This window comes from Odocoileus virginianus, chromosome 10 (assembly GCF_023699985.2).
Source record: "Odocoileus virginianus isolate 20LAN1187 ecotype Illinois chromosome 10, Ovbor_1.2, whole genome shotgun sequence".
Classification (NCBI taxonomy): domain Eukaryota; kingdom Metazoa; phylum Chordata; class Mammalia; order Artiodactyla; family Cervidae; genus Odocoileus; species Odocoileus virginianus.
In genome coordinates, this window is record NC_069683.1 from 60,116,742 (window position 1) to 60,140,702 (window position 23,961).

Here is a 23,961-nt window from a genome sequence, read left to right on the forward strand (position 1 = left end):
ATTTTAATAAGGTATTTTAGAGAATCCAAGAACATTGATGCTAGAAGGGACTTTAAAGTTTCTCTAGCAAGACCATTCATTTGAAGGTTTTAAAGGTAGAGACTACCTTAAAAATAACATAAATATTTAATTCAGTAGGTCAACTTTTAATTGTCTTTTAGATATTGTCTCTGATAGAGAAAGAACCTACAGCAGATGATAGACACTGTAGAAAACTACCTCACATTTGAAGGGACATTAAAAAAAAATCTGCTCTATTTAAAATGGATAACTAACAAGGTCCTACTGTACAGCACAGGTAACTCTGCTCAATGTTATGCAGCCTGGATGGGAGGGGAGTTTAAAGGAGAATGCATATGTGTATATGTATGGCTGAGTCCCTTTGTTATCCACCTGAAACTATCACAACAATGTTAACTGGCTATAATCCAATACAAAATAAAAAGTTAAAAAAAAATAACCCAACAAAAACAAAACAAAAATATCAGAGCACTTTTTTTACATGCTATTTTACTGGATCTTCCATATGAATGGGCTTCCCTGATAGCTCGGTTGGTAAAGAATCCATCTGCAATGCAGGAGACCCTAGTTGGATTACTGGATTGGGAAGATCCGCTGGAGAAGGGGAAGGCTACCCACTCCAGTATTCTGGCCTGGAGAATTCCACAGACTGTATAGTCCATGGGGTCGCAAAGTGTTGGACATGACTGAGAGACTTTCACTTTCACTTTTTCCAGATGAATGTTGGAATCATAAGTGAAGCCATTAAACACAATAACAATTCTAGCTATTAATCCATTCAAGGTTTTCCCCATCAACCCTTATCTATTAATCTATCTCTCAGTGTGTGTATGGGGGTCTGTTCTCGAATCTAAAACTTTCACTTGGGTCACTTCACATCTAAAAACTAAAACCAAAAAACTGCTTTTGCTTTACTCTCCATTATTTAACTACATACAAATTTAATACATTACTAAAAGTTCAGGGGGTAAAAAAGGAAAAATCAATCATATTCTACCACTTTAATGTAACTTTTACATATCTTATTTTATGTTTAAAAAGTATAATTAAATAATCAGAGTATACATCCATTTTTCTCTGCTTTTCAAACTTTTTGAAAAATTTGATTTTCATGAGGCTCCTCTGTCTTCAATTAATTATATTAAGCATGGGCATATTGTAGCCCAGAACTACAGTTCCATTTCCTTACACATTTAAATTGCTTCTAAATTTCTTATTTGCTACTATAAATAACACCTTTATGCTATAGCTTTGTTCATATTTTATAAACAAGCCCTAATAGATAATACAAATCTGAGAGTATACAGACTGACAAAAGCTAAGTTTGGTTTAACTGGGCAAATAACTAACAAAATGAGGGAAAAAACAAAACCAAGGACATTTCTAATGCATTAGAAGAAGGGATTTTTAAGTACCTAAGGCTTCTACTGATAATGATTTAGCTGATGACCCCTACTAACTGAATAGTGCCAAGCATGGTGCTAAGCATGAATTCAACAACCTCACCCCGGAGGCTTTTCACAGATGCTACTTTTGAAGGGCAAGTGCTACAGTCAATCACAGTTCTCTTTCCTCTTTCTTACCTAAGTTCTAGTCTCTAGAGGCATGTAAGTATATACACATCAGTTGGCAAATCACTTTTATTTGCAAAATCATTTTTTCAAAATCTTAAAATTATGAAATGTTAGAACTGCAAAAGAGTTTAGAACTCATTTCATCCAGGCATCTCATTTATAGAAGGGTGAACTACCAATGCCCACAAAAGTTAACTTACTAAAGGTCACACATTTTGTAGTTAACAGAGTTAAAGACTAGAACTTACATATGTTATCCTCCTAAAGCACTTTCTTTGTTCTGCCTACTGCTTGAAAATAGAAATCAACTATTCTTATAGTTATTTGCTAATTACTGATTACTTAAAGAGAAGTGGGCTTCCCTGGTAGCTCAGCTGGTAAAGAATCTGCCTGCAATGCAGGAGATCCCTGTTCAATTCCTGGTGGGGAAGATCCACTGGAGAAGGGAAATGCTACCCACTCCAGTATTCTGGCCTGGAGAATCCCATGGACTATATAAGTCCATGGGGTCACAAAGAGTCAGACATGACTGAAAAGACTTTCACTTACAGAGAAGTATTCATTTATATTTAACTTAAACCCACTGACTTCTGTTGTCTACACATTTTAATACACTATTTTATTTATTTTTCAAATTCCTAACATGCAAGTATTTCAAATTAAGTCTTAAGCAAAATATTTAACTGAAAATAACTCTTACTAAGAATCATTAGTAAAATTTCTTTCTCCCCTAAAGAAATACTCAGTACCTGAATGTGCTCTTTTGTGATCAGCCAGGGTCGGTGTGCTAACAGCTTGTTTATTTCATTAAGATTTTTCAGTCTTTGTGGTACATATTCCAAACCATTCAACCATTCAGCAATACCTCCTGTCTTTAAAAATTCATCCACATGCATGTTTATTAAGTAAGAACACTGATGTCTAGCTGCAGCCTACAACACACAAAAAAAGAGTTGGTAGATAAAACAGTCATGGTATGGTCTTATTATACAATTACTAAGACAGTCATTTAAAGTTCATTTTTATAGCTAACAATTCTTTTCTTAGAGAATGCTCTTCCTAAAACTTTCATCACAATGTTGTCATAGATTCTTAAATCAATACATAAAACTGATACTTAATATAAGTAAATGTCACATGAAGCCAATTACTTCCTCATCCAGAAGTGGTAGGGGTCAATCTAGAACCTATTTTCTATTTATGTGAAGGAAGTATATGTTCATTTCATTATGGTAAATGATATCAACTGTATTCTATTTAAAACACAACGAAATCTCATTAACTTGTACCAATTCAGAATATATACTAGTTTGAATATTTTTCTTATTCCCTTTGAAATAACTGTGAATCAGCCTTATCTGTGCCCATCCTCCTATTGAGATGAAACTGAAGCTCACTGACCCTTTCCTAGGCAAGCCAGAATAAGCCTTGATAAATTGGTAAATCCATGCAAAACAGACTTTTCACCGCTCGTTTCCTCAATTAAATAGTACTGTTTTACTCTGTTTTCCACATCTTATTTCTCTGTCCGTGACCATTCTAAGTTGGCTTTCAGCCTTAGTGTCGTCAAAACCTTAAACTGAGTAATCTTAGTCAAGTTCATCATTTAATAAAACACAGGATGCAGCACTTTTTTTGTTGTTTAAAATTTCAGTGAGAGCATAAACAAATTAAACTTGATAAAAACTAACTCCTGGCTGGCTCTGATCGCTCTGCCAGCCCAGATGTTCCCCTAACGTCTCCAAATATATTGCACTTGCATCTTGTTCTTTTCTCCAGCAACAGTCCAACTATAGCACTGTTTCTATCTTCTTATTCCTGCTGCCCATCATCCCAATTTATAATTTTCTCCCTCTCAAACATTAACTAGTTAACTAGCTTGTACCAAGTACTAAACTTGGAAGTAGTATAACTTATTTAAGAATTCTTCTCTGACAGAGTCACCTTTGGTGCTAATACTTTGCTATTATTTAGCCAAATTAGTGATATTCTTCATGTACAGAATGACTAAATAAAAAGTCACAACCAACCTGCTTTATATTAATACTGAAAGAAAACTATTAGGAGTAAAAAGAAAATTTGAGGGACACTAGGAACATTTACTTTCGACCCTATAAACATCTTTAATCATGAGATTAAACGTGGAAGACGACTTTACCAATAATTAAATCAGAAACATTCAGTATATTAAGTGGGTTACAACATTCAAGATGTAACCAGTAGATTTGGAATCCAAAAGGTCACAAGCTTCTTGAGTTATTGTTTCTGTGAAATTACACTTAGCTCTGCACCACACGTAATACCAGAAGGGAGAGGGACTAAATGAGGACAAAGTCACGTGAACACAGGAACCGGAAGTGAGCGCACCATGATGGCGATGTAGTGCCGGTGCGGTAGAGGGAGGGGGCCGTCCATGCGCAGCATGTAGAACTGGCTCCTCAGGAAGGACTCCAGGTACTGCGTGTGCAGGCTCATGACCTGGGTGATGTTGTCCAAGCGACCGGATGTAGAGTATTCTTCCACAAGAAAGTTAGTACGTTCATCCACTGTGTTTGCCTGGACAACCTTTCAACCAAGAAACACAAAACAAAATCACGACTGAGAAGTAAACACACCAGTGGTTTACATGCATTATTCCACGACTGAAGCCAGTGAAGGTCCTTTTGATATTAACAGACACTGAAATAATGCAGTTGTTCATACTAGAAACAGAAATGAAAACAAAACCACCATTCATTTTTGGCTCTGGGACCACAATTTATTAAACAACAAATGTCAAATTATCAAACATTATACACACAGCTATGAAATTGGAGAAAAGAAGCTTCCATCTGCTTTGCCAGGCACATAAGGCAAAAATTTTCAGGGCCTGCGTGCCTGGCTATTGTCACACCGATTCGTGGGGAGGGAAAGCATTCAGAATTTTCTCTCAATAGCCTATGAACACACTTAATGACTATATCTTAGAACAGACATTTTTCAGTCTCATCCCTTGCTTGTTTTCGTTATTCAACATTAAAGCTTTCTGCAGTCTTTTTTGGGGACAAAGAAAAATAGGATAATTTGTAGGAAAGTGTTAATTGAAAAATTAATAGGACACTAGATTCCCATTTTAAGCTTATTATATTAATTACTAGAAACAAGGTAAGTTATTAAAATGGATGTGCAGCATCTGAGAAAATCAAAAGGACTTTCTCAAAAATAGATTATTTACATACAGGTTTATAAACAGTGACAGCTTAGGCGTCATACCAACAATTGGCTTCTGAAGGTGTTAAGAGCTTATTAGCACCCCGTGGAAGGACTTGTTTCAGTGGGAATCAATGGACATCAGATGTGTATTTCTTGGCTTGGTTCATTATTTATTGGCATTTTAGAATTAGAGTTCTAGACTTAAGAAGAATTTGTCCCTTATTTTAGATAAGGTAACAGACTCAAGATTAAATGTCAGTTCATATAGCTATTTAATAGCAGAGCCTGGTCTAGAATCTCCTCAAATCTAGACTCATGGTCTTTCTAAAGATCCACACTTGCTCTTAAGAAGCTCTGTTTACTTTTCAGCGCTGACTTCACAAGCTCTTCTGAAGATAAGTAGAGATTATTCAAAGGCACTATTGATTGAGGAAAATTTAATCCCAAAGGAAATGTAATGTTTGAAAAGTGTTAATTGTGAAGAAATGTTAATTACAACAGTGTAAAAAAAAGGCAATTTCACTTTGGCTCACTATAAAACCAAATGTATCTCCATTTGTTCATGTCCTCCCATTGTGTCAACTACAGGGAACCAAGACGACAGTTAAAAATGGAATAGGATCATGATAAACTCTATATAATTAGGGACAGGATATTTGTTGTTTTTGTTTTGTTTTCCAGCAGAAGATTCTTCTGCTTAACTGATGCCTAAAAGACATTAATAGATTCATACGATGCAACAGAGCCTGAAAACAGCCGTTGCTGCTGCAAACCAGATTGTCTCCAAATACATTCTGTGTAAATGGCAGTATTTCAGGAAGTCTTTATATATGTATTAGGCAATCACTCTGCTTAAGAGCAGCCATGTGCTCTATGAGGGAAACAGGACAAGCCCAACAATTTCTCTAATGCGTGGTCACCACCTAGATCAGCTACAGTCCCTGAGCTCCTGAAACATTACAGGTAACTTTGGAGTTTCATGTAAATGGCAAGGTCACTAAAGAGGCAAAATGAACATGGTAGAACTGCTGACTCTAGTGATGACCTGACATATATTATTATTCAAATTCTACTCATTCTTTAAGGGATACCTGAGACATCATATGTACTCTAAATATGTGTTGACTAATTTCTGAACAATATAGGAATAATGCTAGCACTTCAAGATAAATGATATCTTTTATAATTAATAAATAGTAAATCAGTATATATAGCCAATAGTAACTCAGTATATATAACCATGGTTAATATGAGTTAATAACTCCTTGAAGCTGTGAAAAACTCAATTAGTGGGCCTTAAATTTTTCTTAGCCCAAGTATAAGTTAAAGGCAGCTAGGAATCTCCAGGTCCTAAACATTGCTGTGATCTTTCATAGAGATGTATACCCACTAAACAGGCACGAAAATTTTCTTATAGTATCTTTTGTGTCATTTCACAAACTTTATTTCTGCATTTACCATCTTGACTCCTCTAGCTTCATCAAAAGTGCAGCTTGTAGTGGAGATTCTCTGACATTCTGTCTCATGAGAGACTTAGAACCAAATGAAAAGATTAATTACTAGTGATATAATATCATGTTTTCTTCAATAGATTTGGTAAACTTACTTTTTCATTTTAAAATGTCTTTTCTTAACATTTATGTAACCTATAATCACCGTGAAACACTGGCCATTTTAAAACCTTAAACCTACATGATAATATTAAGTTTTATTATTGTTAGCAGCTTTGTTCAGAAATGTTGTGTTTGAAATCAAATATGGTAAAATTTATATTTTTCTAAACTTGCAGTGCTGTCTAATTCCAAATAAGACGATTATTACACATACAATCTTTCAAGTGAAGTTGAAAATACTTCTGTGGTTTTCTGACAAATAAGAATAAGAGCAAAACACATGTTTACTTCCATATTAAAAAAATGCAGATATTCTTTGACACAATTGAGTTATTTTTAAAATCACTATATATATATTAAGACAGATTGACTTACTTCCTTCTCTGGAATAAAGGCACTTGGTCCTCTTGTCAAGGGTTGAGATACTCTGATTCTTTTATCCTGTTTTTAAAAGAAAAGTTTTATGTATTAATGATGACTTTCCATGAAAAGTTAAACTGGTATAAATTGCTAAATTATAAAATAAATGGAATAAGTAAATAGAATTATGTAAAATCAGAGTGTTAGGTCTTGGATTCCGCCCCTTCCAGCCGCATAACAAACAACAACAGCAAACAACCGATGGGGTCATTGTATGAACAAGATAATGAGACAGAAATCTCCTACCACAGTGCTGGGTACACAGGCAGGCTCCTCAAATATTATTTCCCTCAGTCATATTCTATAGCACCAGATAATTTTTAGCCCATATTTCACATGACTGGAAACCATCAGCCTCCATAATAAAATCATATCTAATAGTATATTAGGACACTGTTAAACCTCAATTTGAAAGCTAAAGGAAAAGTTAGATTCTAAGAGTATTACACACAACCTCCTAAAGCAATGGTCTTATTTCTGTTTTTCTTTCTGAATAAAATAGGAATAGGCATATCTAATATAAGCTTCTGAAGCTTTAGGTAAGAAAAATGTAAAACATGGAGAAGTAGAGGTTAATTTAACCTGAGAAATGGAGACTATAACAATGTCTATTGTTCTATCGCTATTCTACTTAGTATTAATAACAGCCAGATTACCAATGGTATGTCTGTGTTCATTTTAACTTTTTTTTTAAATATGGTTTTTGTGGCCCCATTTAAGTACATTCATCTATAAGTCAGAAAAACTCCCATCAGGAACGAAATTCCTCCTCTGCCGGCATAAGGAAGAGCAGGCAGAGTCAGAGGCAGACTCTCAGGTTTTGAGACCCTTCTTACCAGGAGAAGAGACGGGGGGAATGGCTACTTGATTTTCTATAATTAAAGTAATAAGTTTGTGAAATAGAAGCCCTCCAAAGTCGTGCCATAAAAACAGGGACTATGCTTCGGTTTATGAATATTCTAACGACCGAGTGAGAGACTGAAGAACAGGGGAAGGAATGTTAACAGGAGAGGAATGTTAACATTAAGCTTGCCCTTCTCCCCGCTCCCTCCTTCCCTATCTCTTTCTCTGCAAGGTAGCCTGAATCTTTTTTGTTCCTTACAGTCCAAGAGTCTACCAAACACAAAAAAAGTATTTGAATCTCTGACTTCATTAGGAAGCAGTCAAGTATTCAATAATCTTTTGAGAACCTAACCAGATACCGTGGTAGCCTCAAGATACAGGGTGAGCAAGATAGACATGGGCCCTGCCCTCAGAAGTTTGGCACACAATCTCCAACAATTTTCAGGGTGCTAGTGAGATAAATATATTAAATAATGATCATCTTAAACTGCTAGTGCTTTAGGAAGAACTAATCATCTAGGTTATATTTGTCAAGGGATGACAAAGAGATCTCAATCTGCTGGTGAAGTACATTAGAAAATTCTATGTCAAAAGAAACAATTTAGAATTTCTAATATTGGTATTTCTTGCCTGCATCAACCATCATCTGGGTTTACCTAGAAAAATAATTAAGAAGAAAATGACGGACTTCTTCCCCTTGCTAGTCTTGGTAAATTATAAGAAATAAAAATTTGAATACTCTCTATATAACATAGCCTAATGCACCAGTATGTGAAAGGTAATTTCCTTGACAACTGATCATTTCAAATAAACAAAGCAGTTAGACGAACTGATTGCGAGGACAGATCACAGGTTTGAGGGGGAAAATGTCCAAAGGGAGATAAGTGGAGTCTTTTATATTTATTTATTTTTAAAAATACATGAAATTCAGAGAAAATATAGGGAGAGAAAAATAAACTAAAAGTGTACAAAGGGACTTTGGAGATAGAGAATGATTTATTTTTTAAAATCATTACTTGATATATTTATCAACTGATTTACCTTTAAAGGTCTGAAATAGTTATTTTGCCTACAGAAATATTTTCTGGATTGGCCAAGGTTTAAATCTGAAATACATTTTCATCACAAGTGGAACTGCATACTACTATACTTAAAAAGAATATAACACCTGTTAATTTTAACCAGTTGATAAGAAGCAACTGATATGATTTCATTTGTGTCAACACTCATTTGTTCATTTATTCAGCAGATATTCACTGAGCATTCACAATGTGCTGCTGCTGCTGCTGCTAAGTCGTGTCAGTCGTGTCCGACTCTGTGCGACCCCATAGACGGCAGCCTACCAGGCTCCGCCATCCCTGGGATTCTCCAGGCTAGAACACTGGAGTGGGTTGCCATTTCTTTCTCCAGTGCAGGAAAGTGAAAAGTGAAAGTAAAGTTGCTCAGTCATGTGAGACTCAGCGACCCCATGGACTGCAGCCTGCCAGGCTCCCCCGTCCATGGGATTTTCCAGGCAAGAGAACTGGAGTGGGTTGCCATTGCCTTCTCCGTCACAATGTGCTAAGTACAGCCAAAGAATTGATGCTTCTGAACTGTGGTGTTGGAGAAAACTCTCGAGAGTCCCTTGGACTGCAAGGAGATCCAACCAGTCAATCCTAAAGGAAATCAGCCCTGAATATTTACTGGAAGGACTGATGCTGAAGCTGAAACTCCAATACTTTGGCCACCTGATGCAAAGAACTGGCTCATTGGAAAAGATCCTGATGCTAGGAAAGATTGAAGGTGGGAGGAGAAGGGGACGACAGAGGATGAGATGGTTGGATGGCATCACTGACTTGATGGACAAGAGTTTGAGTAAGCTCTGGGAGTTGGTGATGGACAGGGAAGCCTGGCATGCTGCAGTCCATGGGGTCACAAAGAGTTGGACACAACTGAGTGACTGAAGTACAGTGGGGACACAAAAAAGTAATAGACTGGCAGAAATGCATTAACTATATCATAGTTTGTATATGCATACACAAAGCAGTATGGAATTACATCATTTTATGAACCATCATTTACTTAGTCAGTTGCTTCCCCAATGGTTCAGTGAATAAGGAAGCTGCCTGTGATGCTGGAGACATAGGAAATGTGGGCTCAATACCTGGGTCAGGAAGATCCCCTGGAGAAGGGAATGGCAACCCACTCCAATATTCTTGCCTGGAAAATCCCATGAACAGAGGAACCTGGTGGGTTCTAGTCCATGGAGTCACAAGAGTTAGACATGACTTAGCCACTAAACCACCATGGTTTATGTTGGTGTATAGTTTATGGTGGTGTATGTATGGTTTTATTACCGTAAATAGTGAATAGATATGATGAATATCTTTGTATAAAGAGACTTGGGGGCATATTTTGCAGTATTTAAGATGGTTTCTTTAGAAAGATTCCTAGATGTGGATTTATTGGGGTTTAGGTTATAAATCTTTAAAGTTCTTGTTGCATACTACCAATATGCTGATGAAAAAATGCTTTACCAATTTTATTTTCATCAGTTGAGAAAATGTTCACTTAACTCACTAACATCAGAAGTAAAAGACAGCCTTCAAAAAATGTTTCTGAAACTTTTAATTGGATACACGGTGGTGGTGTTGGTGGTGGTGACTAGGTCACTAAGTTATGTCTTGACTCTTGCGACCCATAGACTATGGCCTGCCCTCTGCCTATGGGGTTTCCCAGGCAAGAATACTGGCATGAGTTGCCGTGCCCTCCTCTAGGGGATCTTCCCAACCCAGGGATGAACCCTCATCTCCTGCATTGGCAGGTGGATTCTTTACCACTGAGCCACCAGGGAAGCAATTGCATACACAGTTCAGATAAAAATTCCGTAGGCAGAGTTGTGGATCAGATCTGTGTTTTTAATAATACAATTCTTGGTGTGATACAGTCACTCCAGAGGCAGAAAAAAAAACAAACCCCAAACAAATAAAAATACCCCAAAAGAGAAACAAACAAACCCCCAGCTAGGAAGCTATTGCAATAGCCGACCGAGGAGGGCAGAGATGATGTGGCCTCACCTGAGAGAGCTATTTATACACTGATAAATGAGAGTCACTCTGTCATGTCCAACTCTTTGCGACCCCATGGACTACAGTCCATGGAACTCTCCAGGCCAGAATACTGGAGTGGGTAGCTGTTCCCTTCTCCAGGGGATCTTCCCAACTCAGGGATCAAACCCGGGTCTCCCACACTGCAGGCAGATCCTTGACTGTTTGAGTCACGGGAAGCCCATGGAAGAGAAGGGAAAAACTAACACTTTAAAATTATACCAACATGTAGCCTTCTTCAGTTATATTTTAAAAATGGTGTCACTATTGAAAGAATCAGCCTACTTCCTGCTTCTGTAAAAGAAGCGTCTTTTCTGGTGAGGATACTACTATATACAACTGCTTTGTATATTTATATGAAGGTAAAAAAGTTCTTTCAATGATCAAAGCAGTTTATAAATTCTCCTTAAAATTCATTCTACTGAACGCTTATTCCCCACCTACTTTCTATCTCTGTATGTTTTTAAAGTCAATAAAATAAAACACAAAAGAAGTAGGATAGTACTGTTGACTTAAAAAACAGTCATAACCTAAACGTTGAGTGAGTGAGTGAAGTCTCTCAGTCATGTCTGGCTCTTTGTGACCCCATGGACTATAGGAGCCTACCATACTCCTTTGTCCATGGGATTTTCCAGGCAAGGGTACTGGAGTGCCTCCTTGGAGGAGGGTATGGCAGCCCACTCCAGTATTGCTGCCTGGAAAATCCCATGGATGGAGGAGCCTGGCAGGCTATAGTCCATGGGGTCCAAAGAGTTGGACATGACTGAGCGACTTCACTTTGTAGCTCAGTTGGTAAAAAGTTGAGAGTTATGTTTTATTTGATGGAAATTTTGAGGACTTAAGCCCAGGAGGCAGCATTTCAAGTAACCCGGAGAGAATAGCTCTAAGGAGGCAGGGGGAGGAGTCAGGTTAAATAGAAATTTGCAACAAAGGGCAGGTCTGAACATCAAAAGTATTTTTGTGAATTAAAGAAAACCAGATACCTCAAGTCAAGGAATTTAGCGTTTTTCTACATACAGGAAGATGCAAGAGCCTAGGCTCACTGACATCATTCCTTTCATATGCATCTCAACTCTCTGGGCCAGTATCCTGCATTTTTTTTCCCATTTATTTTTATTAGTTGAAGGCTAATTACTTTGCAACATTGCAGTGGTTTTTGTCATACATTGACATGAATCAGCCATGGATTTACATGTATTCCCCATCCCGATCCCCCCTCCCACCTCCCTCCCCACCTGATTCGTCTAGGTCTTCCCAGTGCACCAGGCCCGAGCACTTGTCTCCTACATCCAACCTGGGCTGGTGGTCTGTTTCACCCTAGATAATATACATGTTTCGATGCTGTTCTCTCGAAACATTCCACCCTCGCCTTCTCCCACAGAGTCCAAAAGTCTGTTCTGTACATCTGTGTCAGGTTGGCTGCTATCCAAAAGTCTACAAGCAATAAATGCTGGAGAGGGTGTGGAGAAAAGGGAACCCTCTTACACTGTTGGTGGGAATGCAAACTAGTATAGCCACTATGGAAAACAGTGTGGAGATTTCTTAAAAAACTGGAAATAGAATTGCCATATGACCCAGAAATCCCACTCCTGGGCATACATACCAAGGAAACCAGGTCTGAAAGAGACACGTGCACCCCAATGTTCATCACAGCACTGTTTATAATAGCCAGGACATGGAAGCAACTTAGATGCCCATCAGCAGATGAATGGATAAGGAAGCTGTGGTACATATACATCATGAAATATTACTCAGCCATTAAAAAGAATTCATTTGAATCAGTTCTAATGAGATGGATGAAACTGGAGCCCATTATACAGAGTGAAGTAAGCCAGAAAGATAAAGAACATTACAGCATACTAACACATATATATGGAATTTAGAAAGATGGTAATGATTACCCTATATCCTGCATATTTTTACATCCTGAGCTTCTGTGCTCACCACAGCGAGTGGCTGCAGCCGTGGCTGCCAGATCACTTCAGCTTTCTGGGTGCCCTCAGGGTTCAGAAATTCACATTTGGAGAGCTGAATCACTGATGACCCTGACATCCTTGTTTACTGATATGGCAGGAAATACTCCCTTTTCTCAATACCATATCCAAAAGATTCCATTTACAACCATAAGCTGGAATTCTGGTCTCCGACAATACTTTGTAAAACCTTTCCTCATCTTTCATTTCAAATGCAAAATGCCCAAGAACTGGGTTCCTACTTTACTCATGCTCTGATTAACTTTCCTGAAGTCTCTAGACCTCGGTTGCCTTATACAGTAGCCATCAGCCACATGTTACTGCATTTAAATTCATTAAAATTAAATATAATTCAAAGTCCAGTTGCTCAATCACACTGGTCACATTTCAAGTGCCCAACAACCACCTGTGGCTCTGACTGACTGCACAGCCTGTGGAGATATTGCCACTGGACAAGGCTCCACCATCACAGACATGCTGCTCAAGACTAAATCTGATTTTTGTGAAATCACATCTTCAGGCATCTTAATGCCTTTTGAAATGTTAAATGACTCCTCTACAGAGTTATTGCTTTGATGGTCACACCTACTCAATCCCATAATCAAGCATTTTAATCTAATTGCAGAAATGCTGTCAACCATATTGAGAGTGAATTCAGACAGAAGCAATTTGGGAAAAGAAAAAAAAAAAACAAATCAGCCAGTTCTAAGAATCTTTTGTCTCAATGTCTGCACATAGTGCAGGCTGCAAAAAAGTATCAAGGACTTTGTCTTTTCCCCTTCTTAAAACTTACGGTAAAAAATATATAACATGAGCTCTACCCTCCTAACAAATTACAGTAATTACTGTATAGTACATTACTGTTAACTGTAAGCACAACATTGTGTAACATATGTCTAGGACTTTGTCATCTAGCATAACTGAAACTTCACACCCACTGAAGGGCATCTCTTCACATTCTATAGATCCCAGCTGAGATGCTACCTCTGTGATCTCCAGCCTTCTTGCCTCTGTGCAAAACTCAGAAGATCTGCCTTTTGCTAGGCAAGTCTCCCCTAGTTTGGCTTTCCTGGCTCTGAAGCACCCAACCCTCTGACTTCTTTCTCCACTTGTACTCTCTTCCTAGACATTCCCTGCATCTCCTTCATCGGCACTTATTCTCTCAAGTGAGTATTCTGACCCACAGCTTCCATCTTCCTGATACAAACAAAACTCTGCTGGATTGTGTGAGCCTCACCATACTGGCGGGAAGAAGGTGAAGTGGGTAAAGGACAGAGAAGGTTGTGCGACATGAAAAGCAAGCAGGCCCTGTAACAGACTCCTGCACCTTTGCTAAAGAGCTCGAGTTAGCACTGCTTGGCCCTTCCATTGGACCCGGGCCATTTTGAACTGCCTGTGACATGCTGGAACCTTAAAATTAACATGTGTAAAAATCAATCTGCCCTAAACCAGCTGGCCCTTACTTTCCTCTTTAAGTTTTAAAATCACCACATAATAACTCTCGCTCTGATTTACAGTTATCTGAGACTCTTTATCTTAGGAATCTGCACTTAGTTGCTAAATCTGATCATTGTCTTTTCCCAACAATATCTTTCAGCTCTCCTTTCCTTTCCCCAGCTAGGTCTCAACTGTAAGTGTCTCTCATGCTAAGAAATATTTTCCTCTCACAACTGAGAGTCATGTCAATTCTAGGCCCTAGCTTTTGAGGAGATAACACTTAAAAAAAAAAAGACAAAAACACAAAAGTGCAATACAAAAGATCTCATTTTTGTCATTCTGTCAATTTCCCCTAAAACAAAATAAAACACCCCAAACTAGAACAGCTGTGATATACTTCCTCAACATATGCTACTCTAATAGAAGAATTCCAGGGTTGGTCTATATTAGAAGTGAAAATAACTTGCAGTTGCACTGATTTTAAGGAATACTTGCTAAGTTTTCCTCTCTTAAATATAAAGCTAATATCCTACCCTAGGTAATAAATGATTTTGATCATAGTAGTGAATCTTACACAATGACCTTTAAGGCATAAATCTTGTTTCACAACTGTAAAAATGAAACAAAAAATCAAGTCCTGGTTTGTTTTTTTAACTCTACTGTCCATTATACTATCCCTTAGCCAGATGTGGCTATTTAAGTTTGTTGTGTTAGTTGCTCAGTTGTGTCTGACTCTTTGTGACCCCATGGACTGTAGCCCACCAGGCTCTTCTGTCCATGGAGTTCTCCAGGCAAGAACACTGGAGTAGGTTGCCATTCTCTTCTCCAGGAGATCTTCCCAACCCCTGGATTGAACTCTGGTCTCCTGCATTGCAGACAGATTCTTTACCATCTGAGCCACCACAGAAACCTAAATTTAAGTTGATTAACATTAAATAGGAGATAAAAACTAAGTGTCTTGATTGCACTAGCCGCATGTAAAGTATGTAACAGCCACATGTGGGTACCAAGCTGGATTCTTCTATCATTGCCAAAGGTTCCATGGCACAGCATGGCTCCATAGCATTGATTAGTCTTGGTTTCAGCTATTCGGATAATGCAAAGATACAATACGGTTAAAAATTCAGGAATGAACATAAGCAGAATAAACAGGTATTTAAGGTAACTTCGTAGAAATAAAAGTTTGACTTGGATAATAAGACTGGAAAATGAAAATTCAACAAATTAATCACAATGGCAGAAAAGTTTGCAGATACCATTCTTTAGAGTCTCAATTTGATGACAATTTCAAATCACTAACTTAAAAAGAAGAAAGGAAATTCTCCAATATGTTGACTCATTAAAAATGAAAGGAGATATAAAATATGTAAGAAACTTTAGACAGTAGTAAATTTAATTGATTTTCCTTCAAATACCTTAAGACGACATTCACAGAATTTGCTTAAAATTTTTTCCATAAAATCCAACAATTTCAATTGAGAGAAAAACTAGTTATAAAATAAGGACTCATATTTTTTATTTATCAGTGTCATGTGTCCTAAGAGATTATTTTACAAAGGTTATGATCTCGAGTGCCACAAAAGGTTATGATCTCAAGAGTGCTACAAAAACATATCTTTTTTCAGATATGTTATTATAGCTGAAAGAAGTTATGCTTGAAATTCATCAGCTGAAATTATGCCTATTAAGTAATTATCTACTGGAAAACAAAACACTAAAAGCATAAATATGAATTATATTTTAAAAAATTGCTTAATCTGACACTTCTCTGTTAGGTAATTTACTAGATCACTTTATATAAACTAATCCCACTAGAAAATTAAGATATGTGAAAGTTACAAATTCTTAAAATTATCAGTCTTTAGAGGTAATTAGTAAATTACTTGCCCCTAAGAGGCTAACTGTTAAAGAGAACTAATTGCTGCATTTTAAGCTACTAAATATCTTTAAAATAAATTATCTAATTTAATTTTTACATTTCTCTTTTTGAGTTTATTTCATTAAAAAATTGAAAAGCAAAAAAAGTACAAATTCTATCCATTACAATGTAAAAGAAAAACATACAAATTCTATCCATTAAAATGTAAAAGTTCCTTATGAATTTATATCTATAGGAGAGAATAATGCTGAAAGTAATGTGTGTAATTAACTTTACATACAAACACTTTAAGAGGTTAAAAAATGTATTTAACAAATAAAAAATTCTGGCAAAGCAGAAATTTTTGATTCCATATAAAGGTATCCTTATAAACGTATTCCATATAAAGGTATCCTTAGAAGATAGTTTAATAACTTCAAAAAAAATTTAACACACTGCAGTGACAAAATATCTTAAGTATAAAAAACATGCTCAAACAAAAATTTTAAATGTGACTGTAAGAAAAGTTAACTGAAATTATCAACACAAACAGTAAATTACAGATGCTGACTCTCCTCTCCTTTTTAGATGTTCCATTTTGCCAGAAGCCACTACAAAAAGGACAGAGATGGGCAGGTGGCTCAATGCTTTGAAATAATACTAATGTCATCTTATTTCCTAGCAGACAATTGCAGAAATAAAGACTGGGTTTATAGAAATTGATAACAATGCATATTTCAGAAGAAACAGACAAATGGAAAGGAACACAGAGATATTCTAAAAACTATCCCTAAATGAGAAAAGAATGGGTTTTAAATTAGATTGTCATAGATGAGTAATTTTATAGTAAACTTATATTTAAATGTCTGCCATTACCTGAATATACATTATTTCCCACTATTCCAAAATGGCCTAGAAGATTATAAAATTATTACTTCTCCTACTCTAGATTAAAATATGTACTGACTATCCATACAATAAAAATATGTACTGTAATAAGTACCTGAGATCTAACGTCATTTAGTGAGAAAAGATTGGGAAGCAGAAAGTTGTAATACCATCTGAGGCAAGAATCTTGCAAATTACACATCATCTCCTCTAGTCCTTGGAGCCTGAGTGGTATAGGGACCCCAGGAGCCTCAGGAGCCCAGCCTCGGACAGAGGGTGTGGCAAATATTCGCTGAGGATCCAAAGAGAGCACTGGAAATTCCCCTTCGTAAGTGGGGAATCCAGTTGCCTTCTAAAGGTCTGAGACTTCGGTTCCCCTTTCTAACTGAGCTCTTAAAACCAAGGCGACCAAGCCCTTTCTCCAAGAGCTCTACCACTGAGTATGATCATTTGAGGAACACTGCAAAAAAGATCTTGGAACTAAGAGCATGAATTTCAGCTTTCTTCAACAACACATACCGCTTAAGATTTTTAACTTCCAATCTCAAAACATTTCCACTATAAGGAGTGTATTTGTCAGCTTCTCTACCTCCTTCTCCCCCTAGTAAACTGTCAGGTGTAGTGGACTGGGACAGTACCTTGTTCATTTTGGAGTACATCAACTTTAGTATGGAGATGGTGTCAGGTAAACTTCAGTTTCATTTTTTAAAGATTTACATAAGGCCACATTAGGCTTCTCCTTTAAACAGTAAATCTAACATCAAGTTCAAGTCCAGTGCCATCCAGAAGTAAGCAGCAAAGAGCACACCTAATTTCCCACTTTTCATGTAATACACCTAGAGTAGCATAGATCAAGTTAGATTCACCTGTAAACGAAAACTTGGGAATTTGAACATGGCAGATCTTTTCTGTGTTATGCAGAATTTAGACATTTGAACCAGTATTTCCTGAGGCGCTGTCCTCCCTTTTTGAGGTCTATTGAAATACTACCTATTCTTCCTTTAAGACCCAATTCAAACACCAACTCCTTTGGTCTTCCTCCACTCACACCAACTCCCAAGTTCTTATAGGAAATTAAAATGATTCTTCTTAAGGTTCACAATTATATTTAGTTTTTCTCTCTCTTAGAGCTATTAAAGTATATCATTATCTTACTGCTTTCTTCAGACCATATATACCTTAAACAGCAGGATCAATTTCTAACACAGTATCTGCACCTTTATAGCACAGCAACATGAAAATAGTAGACCCCATGCATATGATGAGTTGAACTGAGGAGACAGAAATCTGGTACAGACTCTTCCATCCCTTTTCCTTCCTTCAATGGGGAAGAGTATCCTGTGGACTTGAGGCAGTTCTCTGTACTCTTATTGAGACATATCAATAAATTAAATTAATAACCACAGTCCTAGACATCAATCTACTACCTTCCTTGTATCATCTGGGTTCCCTATGTGACAAATATTCCCTTTTCTCTATTTGTTTATCTTCTAGTGTTATTATAATAAGCAGTACATGCAATTTCCTGTAGTTTATGCTTCCTTCTTAAAAATCAGTAATGATACTTCATGCCTTGACACTGATCTTGAGCAACAAAGGCTCCTATACAACCTTTTAAGTGTTAAACACTTTCTTTAGAGATGCAGAATGACAAAATATACTTGTTGAATATATTAAAATTTTGGGCTAAGTTCCCCGAAAATGAGATTTTTCTCAGGTACAGAAACCTCTGCCCCTGAGACAAAGTCCATAGTAACTACTTAACTAAATGCTTCCCTAATAACATATAGAAAATATACTTTCCTACCACTAACTATAAAATTGCTCCCCAGCTCCTCATGAAGTATTAAGAACTGCTTTACTTTTATACAATTTTTAATGTTGTCTATTGTGTAGTAGTAAAAACTTGGCTTTAATTTTTAGAAAGTTTTACCTATTAAAATTATGTCCCAGTTAGATTAAAAGAAATTTAAAAATGGGAGCTTTTGAAATTAAGACTCCTGTTAGAAACAATTACAGTTACACAGGCCCGTGGACAGCAAAGAGATCAAACCAGTCCATCCTAAAGGAAATCAACCCTGAATATTCATTGGAAGGACTGACGCTGAAGCTCCAATACTTTGACCACCTGATGCGAAGAGTCAACTCATTGGAAAAGACCTTGATGCTGGGAAAGATTGAGGGCAAGAGGAGAAAGGGGCAACAGAGAATGAGATGGTTGGATGGCATCACTGACTCAATGGACATGAATTTGAGCAAACTCCGGGAGATGGTGAAGGACAGGGAAGCCTGGTGTGCTGCAGTCCCTGGGGCTGCAGAAAGAGTCGGATACGACTGAACAGTTACAGAACATTCTAATATTACTCAGTATATGGCTGATAGTCCTTTAGAGAAATAAAAAAAAATATGCTGTAAATGTAGCTACCTGGTGTACGAAAGAAAAGTAGGGCTTTAAGTCAAACCTCTGTACTTAGCATCTACTACCCAGGTTGTAACAAAATCAAAAGGTCTTCTAAGTTATTCTAATGAAACAGAATGACATGACAGTTTCCAGTTTTTTCAAAACACAATGATTAACAAAATAAAGGTCACTTGCTCAGCTTAGAGAAATTGTGAAAAAACATTAAAGCTGTGTTTTAATGTATACAGGTAAACTCAAAACCCATTGTAATCAAAATTAAAACATGACTTATTATGCTCATGTAAGTAGATGGTTCACAAACTTTTTGATATTAGAAACTCTTTATATTCCTAAAAATTATTGATCCAAAAGCTTTTATTAATGTGATTTTTTTCTTGTTTTGTTTTAGTTGCTAAGTTGTGTCTGGCTTTTTTTGCAACCCCATTGACTGTAACCTGCCAGGCTCCTCTGTCCATGGGATTTCCCAGGCAAGAATACTGGAGGTGGGTTTCCACTTCTTTCTCCAGGGGATCTTCCTGACCCAGGGATGGAACCTGTGTTTCCTGCATTGGCAGGTATATTCTTTACCACTGAGCCACCAGGGAAGCCCAATGTGAGTGATATCTATCAATAATTATTATATTATAAATTAAATCAAAGAAAAATGTAAATAATTCATTTAAAAATAAAAATAGAATAAACCCATTACATATTAACAGAAATGAATTTTTTGAAACTGTAATTTCCAAATCAAAACAAAAATTTTACTGAGAAGAGTAACATACAGTTGTGTAAATATCTGGCTTAATTAAAGACAACTGGATTCTTACATCTAATTCTGCATTCAATCTGTTTCTATATGTTTTATAGCATGAAGAAGACTCAGCCTCACAAAAGTATTTTAATAACCTTTTAAGATAATTTTGAATATTCTATGATACTCCATTCAGTGAGTGAGTGAGTGAAGTCGCTCAGTCGTGTCTAACTCTTTGCGACCCCATGGACTGTAGCCTACCAGGCGCCTCCCTCCGTGGGATTATCTACGCAAGAATACTGGAGTGGGTTGCCATTTCCTTCTCCAGGGGATCTTCCCACCTCAGGGATCGAACCCAGGTCTCCTGCATTGCAAGCAGATGCTTTAACCTCTGAGCCATCAGGGAAGCCATGACACTACATTAAGACTCGACAAATAGTAGCTTTTAAGTTTGGTGGAATGTGGAATCTGAAACCACATCAATAATCATCTTACTTTGTTACATTAAAATCCATTGGTTTATCTTATACTTTGAAGAGATCAATTACTCATGTGTGATTTTGCATTATTAACTATTAGCCATTTAGAAAATATTGGATCAGGGATGTGAGAGGGGTGTTCAGGATGGGGAACACATGTACACCTGTGGTGGATTCATGTCAATGTATGGCAAAACCACTACAATATTGTAAAGTAATTAGCCTCCAATTAAAATAAATAAATTTATATTAAAAAAAGAGAATATTGGATCACTGAGTTTGGCAGGCTTTCCAAATGTTCATACATTGAATATATTATTTAAAACAAAATATGTTAATGTCACCACTGTTCATATCAGAAAAATCTTTAAGCTTTGAGAAATGGACAAGCTCGTGGTAGAGGATACCAGTTTTCCAAAATTGTTTTCTCCTCAAAGTTCAAATTTTATTTTGGCAGTAAATCCTATTGCTTATTTTCCTGGAAGTGATGGATTCACTTTGTTTATTTTTGTAGAAATGTCTGCCAAATACCCGTCTGGATAACCATAACTATCAGTCAGTCATTTTTTCATATAAAATAGTGTTCAATAAAAAGAGACTAGTTTGGCTCACAACTCAGTCACACAGCTGCGTTTTCTCAAGACAACCACCATACTTTGGCATGGAGAAGAGCTTTATGTATACTCCCATTTTGAAAATGATTAAGCATTTCATGGTCAAGATTTAATAAAATGCCTGAATTTTACTGTTTTATCAAGGATATTCTTCAGTGAAACCAACTTTTTTTTACTGAGAATACAGAGCAGAGAGGAAAAGAATGATGACTGTGTCAGGAGAATGCCACTGCTTTGTTTTGTGCTAAACATTTGGCCAGAGTTCCACAGCCACACTTTGGGAAGCACTGATTGAAATGAATGTTCCAATATACTCTGCCTCTCTTCCTTCTAATTGTGTATCCTTCTGGAACAGTTTCAGTTGCAAAAAGATTGCTACAATTAACTTTCATATGAAGACAAGGTATGAAGGAATCATTATGAACAATTATTATTATTTTTTTTTTTTACTTTTCTCATTACTGCCATGGCCATAGAACTTCTATGGAAGTGTTCATTTTCTTATTTGTAAAATAAACTCAATTACAAAACAGTTAAGCACGAATGATCAAGAAGACCCTGTGAAAGCAATGTAGGAGGGGTGCTAGCCTTATCATATAGTAAAACATAATAGTTCTATATTTAAAGGAGCTGTATTAGCATATAAATAGACAACAAATGGAACTTCCCTAATTATGACTCAAAATTCAGAAACAACAAACAATTGATAATTCAACTACACATTTACACACACACACTTTAAAAAAATTTTCTGTATGGTACAAAAATATGATAAAAATCAAAAGGCAAATATTTGCAATTTAACACACAATGGCTAATATATTATATTAGGAGCTCCTGAAATTAAAAGGGAAAAACCAACAACCAAATCAAAAAATGAACAAGGAATGGGCAATTAACAGAAGAAACAACTCATAAAAATAAAAGCAAATGTTATATTTCACACACCAGACTGGCATAAATCCGTTAGGCAACATATTTTTTGACAATACTACAGGGAAACAGGTATTCTCAAAAACTGTGGGAATGCAAAATTAAACAACCCTCCTGGATAGGGATTTGACAATGTCTAGAAAAATTACATACGAATCTGCCCTTTGACCCCTAAGTCTCACTACTAGGGTTCTAATCCATCAATACAACCATTAAAATAGGATGAAGAAAATGTCTATACACAAAAATAATTTGAACATGATCAGTCATGTCAGACTCTTTGCAACCTCATGGATTATACAGTCCATGGAAGTGTCCAGGTCAGAATACTGGAGTGGGTAGCCTTTCCCTTCTCCAGGGGATCTTCTCAACCCAGAAATCAAACCCAGGTCTCCTGCCTTGCAAGTGGATTCTTTACCAGCTGAGCCACAAGGGAAGCCATTTAATCAAGCATTTAGCTCCAACTACAAATTCATAGGAAACAGAAGGTTAGAGGAACAAATTAAATGACAACATGAAAGCATAGAAAATGATCCAGGTTATGAAATATGCTAGAGGACGGCTGACAACAACCAGTTAAGGGCCTGAAAAACAAAAAGTGATTGGAGGAACAACTCCTAAGAGAGACTTAAAAGACATAAGTACCAAATGGAATGGTGAACCTAATTCAGAAAAAGTTACCTCTAAAAAGACACTAAACAATTGGGAGGAAATTGAATAAGATGAGGTATTAGATGAAAGAAAGTGAAGTCGCTCAGTCGTGTCTAACTCTTTGCGACCCCATGGACTGTAGCCTACCAGGCTCCTCTGTCCATGGGATTCTCCAGGCAAGCATACTGGAGTGGGTTGCCATTTCCTTCTCCAGGAGATCTTCCCAACCCAGGGATCAAACCCGGGTCTCCTGCATTGCAGGCAGACACTTTACCATCTGAGCCAATTTCAATCAATAATTGCTAAGTTTGTTAGATGTGAACTGGCATTGTAGCTATACAAGAATGAGTCTGTATATATTAGAGATGCATACTGACATGTGTAGGGGTAGAAGGAAAAGAATTTTAAATTACTTCAGCAACAATAACAACAATGTGCGTGCTCATCTCTTCAGCCATGTTCAATTCACAGGATTGATAAAGACTGGCAAAATCTTGTCAATACTGAATTTGAGGATGGGTTTTGGAGGCCATTACACTGTTCTTTTTGATTCTGTGTAGTTGGACATTTTTTACTATAGTTTTTTTTAAAGGTGCATAGCAAAGTCCCTGATATGAAACAGGCATTTAATAAATGGCATCTATTACAATAAAATTTTAGTAATTTATGAGTCTGGAGAAAAAATATGTTAAGTATATTTTACACCTTACTAAGATTAAACATTGCAACTTTTATAAAGAAGATTAATGCATTCAACAGGTTTTTTTTTTTCCTTTTTAAAAAATTTGTTATCTGGGAGTTCTTGGGCTAAAAATTGGAAGTGTCAAGATAAATAAAGCATAGGCACTGACCTCAAGAAAACATGAGGTAAATAAATTCGGATGCATAGTTACAAAACCTGTGAGGAGCTTTAATGGAGTTTAACAGGATAGGAAAGCCTAATTCTGCAAGGGGATGAAGCAAAATTACCCTCCAGTTGGTATAATTCTTTAGGAAGAAATAAAAATCTGCCAGGTTTCTTAGAAAAGAGTGGCTAGGTCTGGAAGAGTACAACATCCCAGGCAAAAGGAATAGAAAATACAAAGACAAGGCACATTTGGGGAACTATATACTGGTTCTACAGGATCCCTGAAACTGTCTCAGGGACTAAGATTGATACATAGGCAAGAGTCATATCATGAATGTCATACTAAAGAGTTTGGACTTCATAGAAATGATAGACAA

The 23,961-nt window shown here is 36.7% G+C and overlaps 1 protein-coding gene across 3 annotated transcripts in view; it reads right to left on the reverse strand.

The window, feature by feature from the left end:
* The window catches only part of SESN3 (sestrin 3), a 76,877-nt gene that overhangs the window by 19,956 nt on the left and 32,960 nt on the right, over positions 1–23,961 (reverse strand). For all 3 annotated transcript variants that reach the window (XM_070473655.1, XM_020885535.2, XM_020885536.2), the window contains exons 2-4: positions 6,776–6,841; positions 3,963–4,160; positions 2,345–2,527 (exon numbers count right to left, since the gene is read on the reverse strand). In XM_070473655.1, coding sequence (XP_070329756.1) covers positions 2,345–2,527; positions 3,963–4,070 — 291 coding nt within the window. In that variant the 5' untranslated portion in view covers positions 4,071–4,160; positions 6,776–6,841. The remainder of the gene's footprint in view (positions 1–2,344; positions 2,528–3,962; positions 4,161–6,775; positions 6,842–23,961) is intronic.